This window comes from Alnus glutinosa, chromosome 1 (assembly GCF_958979055.1).
Source record: "Alnus glutinosa chromosome 1, dhAlnGlut1.1, whole genome shotgun sequence".
Lineage (NCBI taxonomy): Eukaryota > Viridiplantae > Streptophyta > Magnoliopsida > Fagales > Betulaceae > Alnus > Alnus glutinosa.
The window spans coordinates 15,534,141-15,554,034 of NC_084886.1; the positions used below are offsets into that span (position 1 = coordinate 15,534,141).

General features: G+C 34.0%; 1 protein-coding gene across 1 annotated transcript; it reads right to left on the minus strand.

Moving 5' to 3' along the window:
- Nucleotides 1-496: 496 nt before the first annotated feature.
- On the minus strand, nt 497-6,325 carry LOC133874498 (protein SIEVE ELEMENT OCCLUSION B-like). Its single transcript, XM_062312335.1, has 7 exons — nt 5,951-6,325; nt 5,449-5,541; nt 4,727-5,172; nt 4,108-4,202; nt 3,870-4,000; nt 1,993-2,451; nt 497-1,241 (listed from the first exon to the last, which is right to left on the minus strand). The coding sequence occupies exons 1-7, from the start codon at nt 6,152-6,154 to the stop codon at nt 645-647; spliced, it is 2,025 nt and encodes a 674-aa protein (XP_062168319.1). The 5' UTR covers nt 6,155-6,325; the 3' UTR covers nt 497-644.
- Nucleotides 6,326-19,894: the final 13,569 nt, after the last annotated feature.

The window sequence follows — 19,894 nt, forward strand, 5'->3', positions numbered from 1 at the left end:
ACAAGCTCCCTCATAAATGCCACTTGGGGTTAAAGTGTAAGAAAGAGAACTTTTAAAAAAGCTTTATATACAAAATAAAAATAATAATAATAATAGAAAAAACCAAAAAATAAATAAAATAATTGGGATGCTCAAGCAACTTTCTTTAGTTAAAATGGGGCAACTCAAATTATCTCTAAAGGGTTTGGAAGTGGTTCAACCACTCTCATGTAGCGGAAACTACTCTTAAAAGCTTTGAGATGGCTCGGCCATCCCATTTGACATATGAGAGGTCTAGGGTGGCAAATCACTTCTATGTTGTCAAATAGGGTGGCTAAAACTATTTCTAAAGAATTTTCCGGTGGCTCGGGCGTTCACCCCATTTGACTGACCCGTGGGTGGTGAACTAATCCCATGTGGCCGGAGCGAATCATTACATGTGTCCAAAAGATGATGCCTCGATGACCTTTTTTTGAAAAAAAAAAAAAAAAAAAAAGAAGAAGAAAAGAAAGAGGAAGAAGGAAGCTAGATAGCAAAGTTCTATAACAAAGACACCGTTTATTGCAACGTCAACATTGAAGTCCTACAAATATCTTTAGTGGCTCTAATTAATAACATCCCCTGTTTTTTAGAAGTAGCAGCCAACTAGCCATGCATGCATGCATCTAATGCAGTCCGTTTATGGCCCCATCAACGTGGCAGCACTTGAAGCTGATAAATGTCTCCATAACTCGGGGACACTCCGGGCACTTCATATTCTCCGGGATCTTTCCAGCAACGAGCGGAATATCTACCCGGCAGCATTGGCGTCCAGTGTGAAGAAGCTTGTCATGGTGGTGTTTGAAAGAAACTTCGAACCCCTTCACTCGCACTTGCTCCTTCCATTTCTCATACTCCTCCAAAACCTTCAAAATGGAGGCCCCATGCCCACTGTCCACCACTTTAGACCCTTTGCACAGCACAACCCATCCACTCCCATTCTTGTAGGAAAGCAGCTTGTTGATTTCTTGCGTCACAGCGTCCGGTTCGGTCTTCCTGTGAGTCTTTGAGAAGAAAAAGCTGTCCATCCGGTTCCAGAAATGCCCTAGAATGCCGTGATCGTCCTCCCCTTTGCTGCCCTTTCCAACGCAAAGCAACTCTACGGAAATCCTTGCTTCCTTTATCACCGGATCATTGGCAAGGGCAGTTGCTCTTTGGGTGAACTTTTGGACCCACTCGTTGTCCTTCCCACCATAGAAGAAAATGAACTTCTCCCCTTTGATCTGATTCAACAACATGCCATAATTATCAAATGTTGTTTGGAAAAAAAAAAAAATGCAGGCAAGGTGCATGTGTACGCGTGTACGAGTGGACATTTGTTTCAATTCTTAGAATATTAATTAAATAATTAAAGTAATTATTTTTTATTAATTTAAGTTTTTAAGATAAATGATAATTTCACTTGATATTAAAATAAAGGTCCTGAGTTCAAATATTATTTATGTCGATCCATGCATTCTCAATTTTCAATTAAATATTTTATATGTTAAAGCTTACACACATGAGAGAGTTTAGAATATTAATCAAATCAATAAATCAATAATTTATATTTTTGGATGAATGAGAAAATTCTATCATATATTAGCAAAGTATTACAATGCAATTTGGTTATACACCCAAAACTCCACAGCTATTTCCTGAACACTAAAACTAGTACAGCATAGTATCCAATCTGTACATCCTCTAATAAACTCCTAGAAGAGCCTATACAAGCCAATCAAGAAAGAAAAGCCTCTTCACCAACCAATCAAAGTAACAAAAGAAACAGCCAAAACCCATCCTTCAACAAACAATCTCACCATCTCCAAACACACTAGCCGGAAGCCCCAGCTCCTATAAAGATCTTGATTAATCTTACTCCTCCTTAGAAACCATTCAGACATGATTCTTTTCCTTACAAAAAATAAATAATTTTTTTATCAAGCTTCTTTTGAGAAAAGTGGTGTTTGGATTAGTTAGTGATCAATTACTTACCCAGTTGTGTACATTCGGGTTAATGCCAGTCACTATGGATCCCATCCAATCCCTTCCATTTGATAGAGCTTCTTCAACTGTGCTAGTGAAGGGGAACGCCTTCATTCCCCATACCTGAATCATATGGATTGCATTTGGGCATTCCACCTTCCCTTGTGGGCTCATCACCACGATAACAGGCTTGTTCTTGAAGTGCCACTCCTCCTTGATGAACCTTATGCCAGCTATTGGTGAAAAGTACTGCACTATGTACCATGGCATCTTGGATCGCAACGTCTCAAACTTCTTTCGCACGTCGTCGTTCCACTTGTCCACAATTGGGATCCATACTATTTTATACTGATCCTCCTTCCTTAGTGCATCATAAATTGGCTTGAGAATCGAAATCTCATCACTGGAGATGTCCAGGCCGGAAATGAACAGTAAAACATTTTTCTTTTTCAGCACATCAATGCTAACCTGCAGTTTGTAAATACAATAAAGAGAGTCAAAGTGACTGTTAATACTTCGATAGACAGATTATTCCTGATCTTTCAATTGCTCAATAGTGTATATGGGTCAAACTATGGTTCTAACTTCTAATCTTCTAATAAGTGTCGTTAATTGTTTGTATTCATGTAATGATTAGAGAGCCAGTATAATGATCAAGGTGCTCCATGATTTGCGCTGAGCAACTCTTCCATGGCCCCTTTTCTTGGCACGTTCACGTAATCATCAATGCTTTTACGTGACCTATGTTCCTCAGGTCCTATGAATTGTACAATAATTTCCCGACATATTGAAGTTTTTTGGACCTCGGTTGTATATCTGTTTTCCAGACAATAATTTTGGTTCTTATCAATTATGGGACTGTTTTAGAAAGGCGATATATCCAATTGAGATAGAGATATGATAGATACATTGTCACTTCAAAACACAATTTTTGACTATCTTACCTACGTGGTAACTTTTACTTTTACTTTTATTTATTTTTTAAGAAAAAAACCCTAAACCTAGCTGGGGGACCACCTTGCCACGTGGGCAAGGTGATCAGGAGTGGTGTTTTGGACTGACAATGTGTCATATCTCACCTGAAGAGAATTCTCATCCACTAATTTTGGCTAGTCCGATGATAAAATGAGAGTAAAAGAATTATCCTTTTAATTGAGTAATTTGATCGAAAAAAATATTTGGTAAGCAGTACTGTAAAATCAATAGTCATAGTAATAACCTACACAAGTCTACACAAGTAATTATATGTTAAAGCAAATTGGGACGCTGCCCTTGATGTCCAGAATAGAAAAATGGGAATTGGGTATATTGTTAGAGACTGTACTGGGAGGGTGTTGGCTGCTGCTTGTCATTGTGTGGAGTCTTTAGTCGAACCAGCTATTGCAGAAGCTTTGGCGGCTTTGAGAACTATTGAGTTTTGTAGAAATCGGGGCTTCCTTTATATTGTTTTGGAGGGTGATTCTTCAATAGTAGTAAATGCCATTAACAAAGGAGGTTTGCGATGGAGCATTTATGGGCAGATTTTGGCAGATATTCAGGGGCTTCTTGTTTGTTTTCACAGCTGGAGTATGTGTCATACAAGAAGGGGTGCCAACAATGCAGCACATTTTTTGGCTAAAGAGGGACTTAAATATGCTACAACTCGTAATTGGGTGAAGTGTGTCCCAGATTGTATTGCCCAAGTTGTTTTTACAGTCTACAGAGACCAGTTCTCTGGCCATTTAGAGCTGTTGGGGTTCTAGTTTGTATTCATGATTTATGTGAATGAAATCAGTATATATATATATATATATATATATATATATATATATATATATATATATATATATATATATATATATATATATATATATACATATATAAAATTATCTGTAATAAGAGCATACCGCTTTGTGTGTAGAACCATCAATGAGCGGCTGTATATCATCCTTGGCATAAATCAACGCCTTAAAGACCTCCTTGACTTCAGTAGGGGTTTGCAAGAGTTTCTTGATCGTTCGATGAGACTCCATTGCCTCTGCGTTAGACAAAGATCTTTGTTTAGCATTGTAGTTAAAGTTTGTAAGAAATTTATGTCTATATATATATATGCGTTCTTTTGAATGAAACGGCTAAGCCGCTAACCTATTTGATGTCTACAAAGTTTTATCTGCATCTTTAATATGTTGAGGACGACGTTGAGCTTGTTAGCAAAGGGGGATAGCTCCTGTACATGGTCCCTGAAACAGGGCAAAGAGACAACATCATAGATCAATAGCAAGAAAATTGCCCTTCATCCCGAAAACAAAAGATGGAAAGAAATCTTCCTTTTACTAACCTCTTGCAACATAACAATAAGAGCATTATTTTCACAACTGTGTGCATACAAATCTTTCACAAATGTTTATCTTAAGATATCATCATTTTGAAGAATTAAATGCAAATTTCAGGGAAAGCAGATATGAAACTTTGTAAAAGGTTTTTGACTGAAGTTTGTGAAAATATAGCATTGCTCTTATAATAACAAATAATGCTATTTGGTAGACTCCTCTACAACTGCGATACAACTAATGCAACGACAATTAAAATTAGCCATTGAATCAGTATTTGTAAAAAAAGAAGAAAAAAACAAAACATAATTTTCACTACCACAAAATTTCAATTGAATGGAAGTCATACACGAGCCAGTAATAACACATATAACTCTGATATGGTAATTAAGGAAGTGCACTGTAAAATTTTTTTGGCATAGACAGAAACTTACACATTGCTAGTGAGGTCACACATCTTACTGGCGCAAGCAACAATAGTAATGATAGCCCAATAGACATCAACTGGGATACGGTCCATGGCAATAGACAAAGCTGGAACATCCTTTATGTCGTAGATGGATAGCTTCTCCAGCTCAAAGATGCACTCTATCACTTCCAATGTGATCTTGATCAGGTTGTTGAGTTCAGCCAAGGCTTTTCGGTGTTTCTGAAGGCCTGGGCGCCTTGAGAGAAGAGATACCTGTTTTAGGTTCCCCAGTGATTTGGCTAGTTGGTCTGATGGGTAAAGTTGGGCAACAACCCAGAAGTCCCCATAGTCCATGGCAAAAGCAGCGAGTGTGAGCACTGCCTTTGCATCCCACGAGTAGCTCGAGAGTTTGTTAAGTATCGACATTGTTGTCTTGTGTGCAATTTCCTCTCCCGGAGCCTTGCATTGCATCTGGCATTACAAGTTGTTTTGGGTAATTAATTACAGAACCTCAGACTTTGAATTTGCTTTCAAATTATATACTATGAAGTTTCAAATTATGTGGGTATAAATGCCAACCATATTTAGTGGAAGAATCGGATAGAGATTTCCAGCAATCTGGCTCTTAGACTCGTGCAGCAAATGTGAAAGAATTTCTATGGGCCTACCTATCTACCCAGGTCTCTAACAGCCGGTCGCCGGAAATTTTAAATCAATAAAAGTGAAAACTAGTAAAATAGTCATTACCTCGCCGGAAATTTTCTTCAGCGTACACAATGGTGGATTAAAGCTGGCTTTGGGAGTCTTGTCTTCGAGGTTCTCAAGGTGTACTTGGGCACCCTGCAGTAAACCATAAGTAATTTTTGCTTAGAAAAACTTGAATATATACGTGGGAATAAAAAATTAAAAAAAATTCTCCCATCTATTTCTGATCTCTTCTGCAACAAACGTGTCGACCTTGATTCTCATATCAATAATGCTTATACTACAGTCTACAGAAAACCCCCGCCCCCCCCCCCCACCCAAAAAAAAAACAAAAAAAAAAAAAAACAAAAATCTATATCCTCTGTTTTCAACAATCAAATTTACACCGAAAATGATCCACTTTCCTGAAGCTGAAGAAGATTTTTACTTTTTTTAGTGGAGGAACGGCTACCACTACAGTGTATGCTGTGGAAAAAGAAACTAAACCACAAAAGAGAAAAAAAATCTACTTCTTGTAAAGAACAAGTGTGGTGGGTATATATACCAGCGCAACATTGTCGACAATCAGGGTAGAACGCTTGAGGATGTTCTCGGCAAGAATGAAAAGAGAGTCCACATCAAACTTGTCGTCACCATGAACATGGGTTGCATAAATTTGGTTCATGATGTCGTGGTCGGACATGGTTAACACGGTCAGCTCGCGCTTAACAGTGTGGGGTTCTGAGCTTGGCACCACCTTGCTGGCCATAATGTGGAACACAGCGCAAGAAATTCTTAGGTTTGGGGCAGAAGAAGGAAGGCTTCCGTTTGCTTGTGCTCTTGTTGCCCAAAAATTGAGCTATATATAACCATCAAACCCAGAATACGGTGACAAAACAAGGAAAATTTTGGGAAAATTTTCTTAAGATGCGTTAACTTTACACAATTTTTGTATAACTTTTTACGCAAATACATTTGTGTAGAATCTATACATATGAAATAATTCCCATATGTTATGAATCCATATACCAAATATTAATGTGTACGTATAGTACAATATGCGTACACAAAAATGTGTAAAAAATATCATTTGTCGAGATGCCGATAAATATTATTATATGTTTTTTTCCGTCCACATCAGTAGGTTGTATGCTAGGTCCGGCCAACGAGAGTCACTTATCCACGTGAAATGTATGCAATATTGAGAGTGATCGGATAAGGTGGGATCGGTAAATGACAGAAGGGATTAAGAGCATTTCTAACCGTTTCCCTTTTCTTTCCCTTCATTTTTCCTAAATGTAGGAAATAAAACTATTTTTTCTTCCCTATCAAAAAACATCCCACAGCAGCTTCCCTTCATTTTTCCCAATATCATTAAAATATTATTTTGTTACTTTTACTTTAATTAAAAGTAAGAAAAGAAAGAGATAAAGTAAGAGAGATGTTATATTTTTAGAATAAACAATTGAATGGGAAGTGAACAGATAATTGTAAGGAAGCTGCTGTGAGATGGTTTTTTTGACTTTCTTAAAATTTTCCCTAAGATTTAGGGAACAGATCCCTTGTAAGGAAGCTGCTAGTAATGCTTTAAGACCTTTAATCGACCCTCTTCCCTCTTTTTTTAAATAAAAAATATAATTTTATTAATTAAAGTAGACTTTTTGATTGTTTTTTCTTTTTTTTTTTTTTTTTTTTGAATGGAATTGTATTTTTTATTGAAAAAAGGGGGAAGGGGGCCGGTTAAAGGTCCCCCTCTATCATTTCTCAGTGGGATCAATTCCTATGATTCTAAATCAAAATCGTTACTCGTGTTATTAGGGTGTAATTTTTGACATGACTCACAAACTTGACACGAACACGATAAAAAGTTATAGGATTAAAGTTTAGGCTAAACAAGTTGATGAGTTGACCCGTTTAGTTATACGTTTATAAACGGGTTGCCGAGTCAACTCGCCAAACCGTTCATGACTCGATTAACTAAACTGGCTGACCTGTCAATCCGATGTGTTGACTCGTCAAACCATTTAGTTAATCGTGTCTAGGGGTGTAATTGAGTCGATCTTGAGCGAGTATCAGTTGTGCGAGCTCGACTCGTTTAAGTTAGCATCAAGCTCGAGCTCGACACGAGCCTAAAACTTGTGTTCGAGATTGGCTCGTCAATGTAAAATTCATGATCGAACTCGGGCTTGAGCTCAATCATTTTGGTCGATCACGAGCTCGAGTACTCGACTCGAGCTCGCCTGAATCAATTTTTTTTAAAAATTATTTTAGCATTAAAAAAAAAACAGTTTTGAGTGAAGATAGAAGAGAAAGAGAGACTCACGGCTTTCTCGCGAGGCCCAGGTTCAATGTGGTACGCTAAGCACGTGAGAGAGAGCATATCCTCCGTCTTCTGCTTTATTGGAGTAGATCAGAGCACAAATCGGAAGAGAGAAACACATAAGACATCGCAAGAAAAGAAAAGAACGTCAAAGCTAGGAGAATCGCGTAGAGAAGAGACGTAGTGTGTGTACCTGAAAAATATGAGATTGGAAATGAGAAACGACACCAGCTTTGTTAAGCAAGAACGCCATTTCCAGTGAGTGTCGAGTGAAGTAGAGCAGCTGCTAATGCTTAGGCAGTCCCAAATGCTCTTTGGTTTCTCAATTCTGCTAAGATCGCACGGCCAAGAAATTTTGATTTTTTTTTTTCAAAACAGCGTGCGACGTGCACATTGCGTGCTTAGTGAATTGTGGGTGCCTCAGTCAGCGTCTTGTCACTGGCAACTGGCGTGCGTCATTTTCTCAAAAGCCGAAAAACCATGGGTGCACTGGGCGGGAAATTTGGGAAAGTGGGAAAATTCCGTATAATATCAAGGGATTGTTTGTTGCTTTTACATTGGTTTAAGACTCAGTCAAAAGTAAGTCTACCTATCTTGTTTGTTGCTTTTACTTTACATGGGTAAACCTTATTTTACATGGGTAAACCTTATTTACCAAAAGGAAGTGAGCTGTCGCTTGAGAAAAAAAAAATCAATAATATTGGATTAATAAATAGTTAATTTAATATTAAAAAAAAAAAAAAAACACTCATGACTCATGAAACGATCCATTTCTAACTTTCTACTTTCTTTCTTGAAAAATTGTTTTAAAAATATTTTTATAAAAAATGTTAATCATTAATAATAGACTAGTAGTTAATTAAAGATTCAAAACTAAAGTTAAAAATAAAAAACCCGTTGAAATAAACTTCAATTTTTTATTTTTTTTTAAGAAAAAAAAAAAAGCTTTGTTTATATAATTGTATACTTAATAATAATTATAGGAAACTCATAGAAATTTAAGTGAAATTTAATGCAAAATTTAAATTTTCAAAATTAATCTTAAAATGTTTCATTAAAGGAAATTTTATTTCCCTTTTGGTTTTGTCTTGAAATTTTAAAAATTCAAGAGTTAGGGTCTTAAGTAGATCATGCAACTAATAGTCTAGGAGAAAAAAAAAAAAATCTTAGTTTATTTTGTAAATTTGGTCAAGTAACTCAAGCTTATTCCCTTCCCCATATAATATTTGTATTTTCAAGATCTTTTATAAGTATAAGATTCTAATTTAATATTTAATCTTAATACTTCATGAATTATGATACAACATTTTATAATCTTAATGATTACATACTTAATAAGTTAATATAGATATAAATACAATGATAGTATCATATAATCTATATATTATCATATGATTTCAAACAAAAAGTATCATCATTTGATCTTTGATCTTAAATCATGTGAATCATGTGATATAACTTATAAGTATATTACATAAAACAATTCTGTCGATTCATAAGTATTTAATTTAAAAATAAAAAATAAATATGTAACAATATTAATATAAATATTAAGTTAAAACCTTAATAATGATAATTATTATATTTTCATGTGGTCCTATATATATAATGATAATGATATTTTTTTTAAATCTAATGATAATTCTTAGATCATATAATTAATATCTAATGGTTATATAGTACAAATGCACAATGTTAGATCATATGATCTAAATTTTAATGATAACACCTAAATTGTGATTTAATTAACACATCGGTAATTCCAATCAAACCAACCGACCAATCCTAATAACTTAATTTGTGATTATATGAATTACATTGTCATTATATATGAATAATATGATTAAGTTTCAAAAGTGTCATTATATCATATGATTAATGTGAATTTATATTTATGTATGTAATATATGTACCTAGTCATTGTATCTAATACTCTAAGTATTATTAATAATTATTAGATACTTAAAATATTACATCATACTTAATCAATGTATCTAAGTATCTAAATACTTAATCAATGTATTTATATATTTATATTAAATTATGTGCTATAATTTTTTTATATATATAATTTTATGATTGTGAATTATGAATCGTATCATATCACTTGACTTATAAGCTTATAATTTATCTATGATAACATTGAAAAGTATAATCATTATAAGTCATAATCATCATAATTCCTAACTATTTTCTAATAATACTAATATTATATGAATCATATGATCATATGATGTAATTATTATCGCATGATCAAATGATTTATACGATATAACAATTCATATGACCTTAGATCTTGGATCACATGATGACGGTGATGTAATGATTCACAAATATCTAATAATAATATTTATAAAACATTGGATATAGTAAATCAGTGATTACATGTCATATGCCAGACTGTTATATTATTATATGATTATATAGTCCTATTATATTACATGAATAATATAATATGAATCATATGATTAAGTATTTAAATTGTCATTATATCCTATGATTAAGTGATTAACAATTGAGTATTGATATTATTTACTTTTACTATTTTATATACATATTGATATAACCAAACAATTATCACTAATTAATATTTACTTGACTATTTTTATTTGCTACTTAATTTATGCTTGCATATAGTATATTGTTTAATAATATACTATATTATAAAAATAAGTGTGTGTGTGTGTGTGTATATATATATATATATATACGGATCGGCCCTTAATAAACGAGTCAATCCTTATACGAGCGGGTTTACGAGCTTTAGTCGAGTCGAGTTTATACGAGTTTGCATTGTTTAATAATCGAGTTTGATTTTCATGTTCACGAGTAGCTCATTTAATAATCGAGTTTATCCGAGCCGATCTCGAATAAGCTCACGAGCAGCTCAGCTCGTTTACACCCCTAATCGTGTCTGTTCAGATTAGTCTAAACAGGTTGATGGGTCAACTAAGTTGACTTGAACCCAACACGATAACCCATTTTGCTGACCCTATTTGTTTAGGAATTTGTCATTTGCGGTATATGATTCAACAATTAATACCAAAGAAATCGTAGGATTAAAAAACAAGTACGAAGGGAAATGCTAATATGAAGCATCAATTGGAGCAAAGTTGTAAGTCACCTGGATTGCATAATACATATCATATGGAATATTATTATTGCGAATCCAAGCCTGCATGTGCGTGTTACGTCATAAATCACAACTTACTTGCACTCATGCAATTGATCGAGGGCTAAAATGAGGAATTTTATATATCATATAAATGTTCATTAAATGTCTATCAAATAATGAGGTAAACATGTGATTGATTAAATGATGATTTTAAAAGCCACCTCATTATTTGATGGACACTTAATGGCTATTTATATGACATGTAAAATTAATTGGCTAAAACCAATGAAATTGAGATTTGGTGTAATATTTAGGGTATTGTTATGAGTGCAACATATTTTATTTGAATTGTTCATCTCAAATGAATGACTCGGACCATGATAGTAATTTTATTATTTTTTTTAAAAAAAATGGCTCGAGTGACTAAACTATCATTATGTTTTAGATGATTCAACCACTTCCAAAAGGTAGTTAGGGGTGGCCGAACCACCCTTTTTCGCCACAGAAGGTGATTCGGCCACTCCAATAGTCATTCAAGTCATCCTTCTTTCTTTCTTTTTTTTTTCTTTTTTAAAAGAAAAAAAAAATTGATGTTACTATCCGAGGTGTCCATTTGAAATGAACAGTTCAAATAAACTATATTGTACTTGATCTCAATCCAACCATATCAGAATAACCCCCCTAGTATTTATGCATTTATAAATACCTTAAGGCATTCCTACTGTACGGCTTTGATGCTAACTTATTAGGAGCAAAAAATAACTATAATTTTCTTCTCAGTAAACTAAAGACATCATCCATAAAATTCACAAGAGCAATGAGCATAAGCATATTAAACATGTTCATAGGTGCACAATTACATCATTGTTCAACGTACTTACAGCTTTAACTAAACATCATATTCCACTAATTATTACAAAAGACAGGTTTACATATTAGGATGTACCTCTAGCTAAGCCAAGACTATATAATCAAAATACCTTTGGACGCTCTTGCCTATCGATTACTTTGGTTGCTCGTTCTCTGCACCAGCATGCTTGATTTTTGTAAATCCATGACTTAATAAGTAAAACTCAAATTGGTGTGTGATGTGAACCCTCTTTGTTATGATAATATTTGTCTCTTTTCGTTGTACTGTACACATTAAAATGCTAAACTTTGCTTTCTAAAATTAGGGTACAAGATATTTTTAGGTAAAACACTCTTTTGTGTAAACTTTCACGGTTTATTTAGCCACCTTAGGCCACTGTATTGGACAATCTTCGCCGCTGTCATCGGCAATCCTTCTTCCTCATTTAAAAATAAAATAAAAGAAAAGAAAAGAAAATCTTTGGTTCAAAGGAAGAGAGGAAAGACAACTCATTGAGCCAACTCGATATCATGATAAGTTAACTCAATTAAAAAAAAAAAAAATTGCCAATTATTTTCCTTCCAATCTCAAGCTTCTTAGGAGTTTTATTGCGCTTGAATGGAAGAAGTGAAAAACGAGGAAAGAAATAAATCAGATCAGTGGAGTGTGTGGTGGTTATATCTCAATGGCAACAAAACAATAGATGGCAGCAAGTAATTATTAAATACATCGAACAAAGACCTAGACCGTCGTACCCTGAGATGTGGAATGGTCAAAATGTCAGGAGTCAGGCGACGTTTGAGGCGCAGAGACAGCTCATCATGACCTATGGCTGAACCACCCGATAACGGACGTGTGTCCCTGTGACGTTACGAACATGGAATCCTGAGGGTTACAGTTGGTAGGAATTCAGAGCATCTTCACGCGGGTACTATGATGGCATGTTGTATGAAGATTTGAGTTGATTATTGAGAATTGAGGTTGATGCCTTACAAGTAGAGTCAGTGTGAGACCATTGATGCCTTACGGGTGGAACAAGTGTAACTCTAGAGTTGATGCTCTTAACCACATAAATAGTAAGCTCAGAGTTGATACTCCTGGCACCAGTGAGTTGATGCTCCTGGATTCAGAAATTAGAAAACAGAACATGAGCATGCATAGCATGATGATGTGTCATGTAAATTGGAAAAATGATTTCATGGCTATACGTATTAATATACTTATGTGTCTTAAAGGGAAAAAGCATTTGTATATTTTTACTCGACTAGTTTGCATATGATTTAAGTGATGTCTAGTTTGATGTGCCTGTGTACTTATATTCCTCGGAGTTTTAGAATAGTTGTATGCTTGCAAGGGTGGAGCCAGCCTCCCCAACTTGGGGGGTTCAAAGTGAAAAAATAAAAATAAAAAATAAAACTGGGGGGGGGGGGGGGGGGGGGGCAATTTTGGTGAATTTTAGGTAAATTTTCAAAACCCTAACTTTTAGTTGAAGTGTTGAAGTTGTGATTTTAAGTCTTTAACACAAAGTAAATCTTATGGGTTAGTAATGCTGGGTAATTGGTTGTCAAATGGAACCCTAAAAATTCTAAGAGTTTGCCATTGGTATAGCCCTTTAGCAATTCAAGAGCTTTGGGAGCATAGGGTTAGAAAAATGTCAATGTGTCATGCTATGTGTTTATACAGAAATACGTAGCAAAGCTTTGGTTGATGATTCATGTGTAAGCCATAAGCCGAGCAGCTAGCTGTGAGTATTTTACTTACTGAGAACCTTATGATGTTTTATGCAAGAAATGCGATGATTTGATAAATCTCAAGCCAATGTTATTTTAGATGATTATATATGCGTGTAGATGTTTTTAATATGTTCAATTATGTTAAGAAATGCTTTGATGATAAATATGTGTTTTGAGATGTGATTTGAATGATTACGGGTTTTGAAGTATGATATTGGAATGGTGAATTGAGTTATATTTTGATGAAAATTATATGAAGTGAGTTTTCATAATTTGTTGAGAATAATGTGGAAAGAACATGATGCTATTTGAACATCATATGATTTGCATATGTGAAAACATGGACAGGGAGTACAGCTAGTGTTGATGCACTGTATAACGAAATCACGTAAGCTAAACAAGCCCTGGGGTTGATGCCTCATGGATGGTACAAGAGTAAGACAAGAGTTGATGCTCTTGGCTTCAGAAACAGTAGAACCATAGGATTGATGCTCTTGGTGTAGGAAGTAAACCCTACGGGTTGATGCCTTACAAATAGAGTCAATGTAAGACCATAGAGTTTATGCTCTTGGAGTAAGAAACGAACCCTGCGGGTTGATGCCTTACGGGTGGAACAAGTCTAGATTTGATGCCCTTAGCCACATAAATAGTAAGCCCAAAGTTGATACTCCTGGCACCAATGAGTTGATGCTCCTGGATTCAAAAACGAGAAAACAAAACATGAGCATGCATAGCATGATGATGTGTGATATGAATTGGAAAAACGATTTCATGGTTATACGTATTAATATACTTATGTGTCTTAATCGGAAAGAGCATTTGTATATTTCTACTCGACTAGTTTGCATATGATTTAAGTGATGTCTAATTTGGATGTGCTTGTATACTTATATTCCCTGGAGTTGTGGAATATATGTATGCTTGTAAGGGCGGAGCCAGCCTCCCCAACTTGGGGGGCCAAATTGAAAAAATAAAAAAATAAATAAAAATAAAAATTAGCAGTAAAAGTTTTTTTTTTTTTTTGGAGAACCTTGGGACTTGGGGGTTGGGGGGTGGCAAGGCCCCCCAAGCTCCGCCACTGTATACTTCTATAACCAAGTTATGATGTCGATGATTTGCATGCTTAGAAATACTTGTATGCTTGCGTTTCCAAAGTTGTGGAATACTTGCATGTATACAAGTATAACTGAGTCACTTGATATATATATATATATATATGTGTGTGTGTGTGTGTGTGTGTGTGTGTGTGTGTGTGTGTGTGTGTGATGTATTGAGATTACCCTTGTCATTGAATGCCTGTGTTTGCTCTATCAGCTACAAAACGTTTTCAAAACAAAAGCATCATATTAATAGTAGCTGTTATTGGTGAACTTATACTTTCACTTATGCAAACGTGACTAACACCACGATCGTTTAGATGCTGATGCTTTAACTATAGATACTGCTGATGTCGACGATGACCCAGTGGCTAGGTATTTGGGATACTACGATTGAAGCTCTCCGCTTGGATCGTAGATAGGGTTGTAAACGAGTCGATCCTGAGCGGGTATTGGCTGTTCGGGATCAGCTCGTTTATGTAACAGTAAAGCTCGAGCTCGACACAAGCCTAAAATTCGTGTGCGAGCTCGGCTCGCTTTGGAAAATTCACTGACCGAGCTCGAGCTCGAGCTCGTTCATTTTGGCCGATCCCAAGCTCGAATACTCGGCTCGAGCTCGTTAAAATCAAATTATTTAAATTAATATTTTCTTTATTTTAACAGAAAAATAAAAATAAAAATAAAATAACAAAAATAAACCAGTTTTGAGATAAGATAGAAGACACAGAGACTCACGACTTTCTCGCGATAACTGGGTTCAATGTGGTACATGCGGCTCGTGAGAAGCGCATCCTCCATTTTCTGCTTTACCAGAGCAGAGCAGAGCACAAATAGAAAAAGAGAAACACATAAGACATCAAAAGAAAAGGACATCGAAGTCAGGAAAATTGCATAGAGAAGAGACGTACCTGGGAAATATGAGATCGAGAATGAGAAACCATGCTAGTTTTGTTAAGCAATAACACCATTTTAGGTGAAACCATGGGCTGTAGTGTTTGCAGGTGAGTTTCATACGGTAGAAGAAAATAGGTGCAAGAATAAGAAATGGGAAGAAGGAGAGATGCACGGCATATGCTTGCCGAATAAGAATGAATTTGAAAACTTACCACAAAATAATAATAATAATAATAATAATTTGAAAGATGGAAGAATCCGGAAGATTGAGAAACTTAATTGTAGTGCACACGGCTCAATGTCTGAAGCTTGAAATCTTTAATTGCAGTGTCACTACTCAATGTACTCACTGGTGTGCGCACGGCTCGATGTGGAGAAAAAAGAAAAAGTAGAGAAAGAAAGGTAAATAACGGGTGAGAATTTTACATGGAAATCATTTTAATTAATTAATTTATTATTATTGATGATTGACAGCTTTCCATTCTATTTTAAAAGCACATATAATATGACAAGAGTTTTCTTAAGTGTCATATATAAAAACACTTTCAAATCTATTTACTTTTATCTTTTAATTTTCTTTTTTTTAGTTCTTTTTTTTAGCAAATCTCTTTATTGTTACATTAACAATGCAAAGACTATTGTGCATGCTTCAGTTAAGTATAAATGCATGTATTTGTAAAAAGATTGAGTGCTAAATTAAATGTGAGTGATTAATATATATAATTGGACTCAAATATATATAAGTTTAAGCTTTTGAGTTGAGTACTGTTTCAATATGTTATATTATGAAATACTTTTTTGTGTCAATATATCTCCTTTTGACAATGTTAATAAATGTTGAAAAATCTTGATATATATTTTGAAAAGTCTTTTAATGAGTTCAGAATATAGTTAACCTAAGTTGATCACCCATATTTATAAAATCTATCTAGGACTAGGGAACTTTTTTTTTATATGACTTTTGAAACCCAACACGAATCTAACACTAAATTAACGAGTTATAGTTGAAAAATCTGACTCCATTTAATTAAATTGATTAGGTTAAAGTTAACCTAACTTCAAAATGAATGGAATCCAACACGCGAACATTTGTAGAGTATAGGACTTCACATTTGTATATATTAACTCGTGTATATTCAATAATAAATAATAAATAAATAACACTTGGAGCATGGGGAGACTATAAGAGGTTACCGACAAAAATGCAAAATACTTAAAACAGTCTTATATGGTATTCTATAGTTTTGTCCAATAATAGTACTTTTATAACTTTGTAGGCGCCATCTCCATTTTTATTCTAAGTAGTCTAGTAGATAAGGGGGAAGAATATACATATGTGTGTGAGTGTGAGATAATAATACTTTTTTCTTTTTTTTTTTAAAGTTTAATGATAATTCTTAGATCATATGAATCATATCTAATGGTTATGTAACACAAATGCACAATGTTAGATCATATGATCTAAATTCTAATGATAACACCTAAATTGTGATTATAATTAACACATTGGTAATTCCAATCGGACCAACCGACCAATCCTAATCACTTAATTAGGATTATATGAATTACATTGTTATTATATATGAATAGTATGATTAAGTTTTAAAATGATTAATGCAAATTCATACTTATGTATGTAATCTATATACCTAGTCATTGAATCTAAGACTAAGTATTATTAATAATTATTAGATATTTAAAATCTTACATCATACATAATCAGTGTATCTAAGTATCTAAATATTTAATCATTGTATTTATATACTTATATGACATTATGTGCTATAATTTATATTTATAGCTTGATTGATTATTATATATGTGTGTGTGTGATGTAATTTAGTCATGTGTGTGTGTGTGTGATGTAATTTAGTCATTATATATATATATATGATTGTGAATTATGAATTATATCATATCACTTGACTTATAAGATTATAATTTATCTATGATAACATTGATAAGTATAATCATTATAGGTCATAATTATCATAATTCCTAACTATCTTCTAATAATATTAATATCATATGACTCATATTATCTAAGTATTATTGTATGATCATACGATTCATACGATTTAAGTTATTTAACAATTCATATGATCTTAGATTTTTGATCACATGATAACAGTGATATAATGATTCATAAGTATCTAATAATAATACTTATAAGTTATAATATTAGATATAGTGAATCAGTGATTACATGTCATATGCCACAATGTTATATTATTATAAGATCATATAATCTTAATATATTACATGAATAATATAATATGAATCGTATGATTAAGTATCTGAATTGTCATTGTATCATATTATTAAGTGATTAATTAAATATTGATATTATTCCATTTTACTATTTTATATACATATTGATATAACCAAACAATTATAACTAATTAATATTTACTGACAATTTTTATTTGTTACTTAATTTATGCTTACATATAGTATATTGTTTTATTAATATACTATATTATAAAAATAAGTTATATATTAACAAATTAATATATAACTTATTTTTAATATATATATATATACACACACACACACACGAGTCGATCCTTATACGAGCGGGTTTACGAGCTTTAATCGAGTCGAGCCGAGTTTATGCGAGTTTCCATTATTTAATAATCAAGTTTGATTTCGTGTTCACGAGTAGTTCATTTAATAATCGATTCGACCTCGAGTCGAGTTTATTCGAGCCAATTTCAAGTAAGCTCACGAGTAGCTCATCTCATTTACACCCCTAATCGTAGATGTGTTGGACTTGGATAGTCCACTTTTGTAGTAATTTGTATATAGCTTGTGTCGTGTGTGGCACGTATTTGTATAGCCATTCTTTTGATAATTAATTATTACATTTTGATTAAGCCTTAAACATATAGACTATTGTACGACTCTTTGGATGTTATCAACAGTTGATGGATTTATAAGATTTATGTTGTATACCACTGCATAGATGTTGACTTTGAATATCAGGTACATGTTATGAAATGTGTACTATGTGTTGGCTTTGTGACTATTCGTCATGCCACTGTGATGATTCACTTTGTATTTTTTTTTTTTTTAAAAAAAAAAAAGAAGAAGAAAGAGAAAAAAAGGAAAAAAAAAAAAAAGAAAAAGAAAAGAAAGGGTTGTCATACCCTAGCCCACCAGATATGAGTCTACAAGGACGGGTATTCGGGAGCCCCGAGAAGGTATCATCTTGGGACAAGCACAAAGGACTAGGAATTTGATGCATGCGATCCTGGATATTTCGGAATTGCGCTACGTCCCTAGAAATCTGGGATTAATGTCAATCCCGAACTGGTTGTTGTGAATCTCGCCTTGAGACTAATAAGGGAAAAGCCCCAGTTTGGAAGGTGGAGGATTCCAAGTTGAGGTAGGATTTTGACAGTGCTCCTAAGTCAAGGGAGAAGGAGATGAAACCCCAAAGCAACAAAGGTACTTACCACGCAGCCTATAAATAGGCCTAGATCTCAAGTATTAAAAAAAGGCTGATATTATTACACTTGAATACATTATACGCTCAAACACTGACTTAAGCATCGGAGGGAGGAACGCCGGCTAACCCCCAGCGTATTCTCTTGACTTTGCAGGTTTTGCAGCAATTGGAAGATGAGATCATTGACAAAGAGGAGTGTTGTCATGGCCATACCGGAAACTGTACCAACACACTACAAAAGAAAAGATAATTCTGCATAATTGACTTGTCTTGTATGGCCTGATCGATTAAGCTTTTCATGTGTTCCCGAGAGGAATTCGATCTCTTCACAGTGATGAGAACCTGAGAGTTCGATAATCGTACGATCAACTCTCAATCAAGCAATGTCTTCAAAGTCTGGACTTGAACATCTTGATTGTTGTCTAACACCCCCTTCCCCTCTCTTCACAAGAAAATGGGCAAAGAAATGGCCTTGAGCCTGTCACAGAGAAGAGGAAAGAGCCTCATTGAAAATGTTAGCTACTTGATTTGTCATGTTGACATAACGAGCCATGAGTTTCTTGTTTACCACTTTTTTCCAAACAAAGTGATAATCAATTTCAATATGTTTACCGTAGGAATTGAAGACTAGATTGGAAGCCAATGTCAAGGCATCAATGTCACACCACAAAACCAATAGGGTGTCAATAGAAATGTAAAGAACTTCGTTGAGAAGTATTCGAATCCATAATAAATTGGCGGTAGTGACTGTCATGGCGCAATACTTAATTTTAGTGTTGGACAGAGAGATAAACCCTTTCTGTCTTTTTTTTTTTTTTTTTTTTTTTTTTTTAAAAAAAAAAAAGTGATTATTTAGGAAAATAAGGAGGAAATTCGTTAAGTTAATGTGACTAATCTTAAAATTTTACTTTAGCAATTTGGGTTTAATTTTTAGAGTGAGGTAAAACCTTCAAGTCCATGAAAGATGCAAAACAAATTAAATAACGAAATCAGTGAGGGGATAGATGGTTGTAGTAGAATATTGTGCAAAACAACAATACCCTTCAATA

Coding starts and splice junctions, on each gene's coding strand:
- LOC133874498 (XM_062312335.1), bottom strand. CDS start 6,154: ATGGCCAGCAAGGTGGTGCCAAGCTCAGAACCCCACACTGTTAAGCGC. Junction 5,173..5,448: donor TGAAGAAAATTTCCGGCGAG/GTAATGACTATT, acceptor TTGTAATGCCAG/ATGCAATGCAAGGCTCCGGG. Junction 4,001..4,107: donor ACTTTGTAGACATCAAATAG/GTTAGCGGCTTA, acceptor TGTCTAACGCAG/AGGCAATGGAGTCTCATCGA.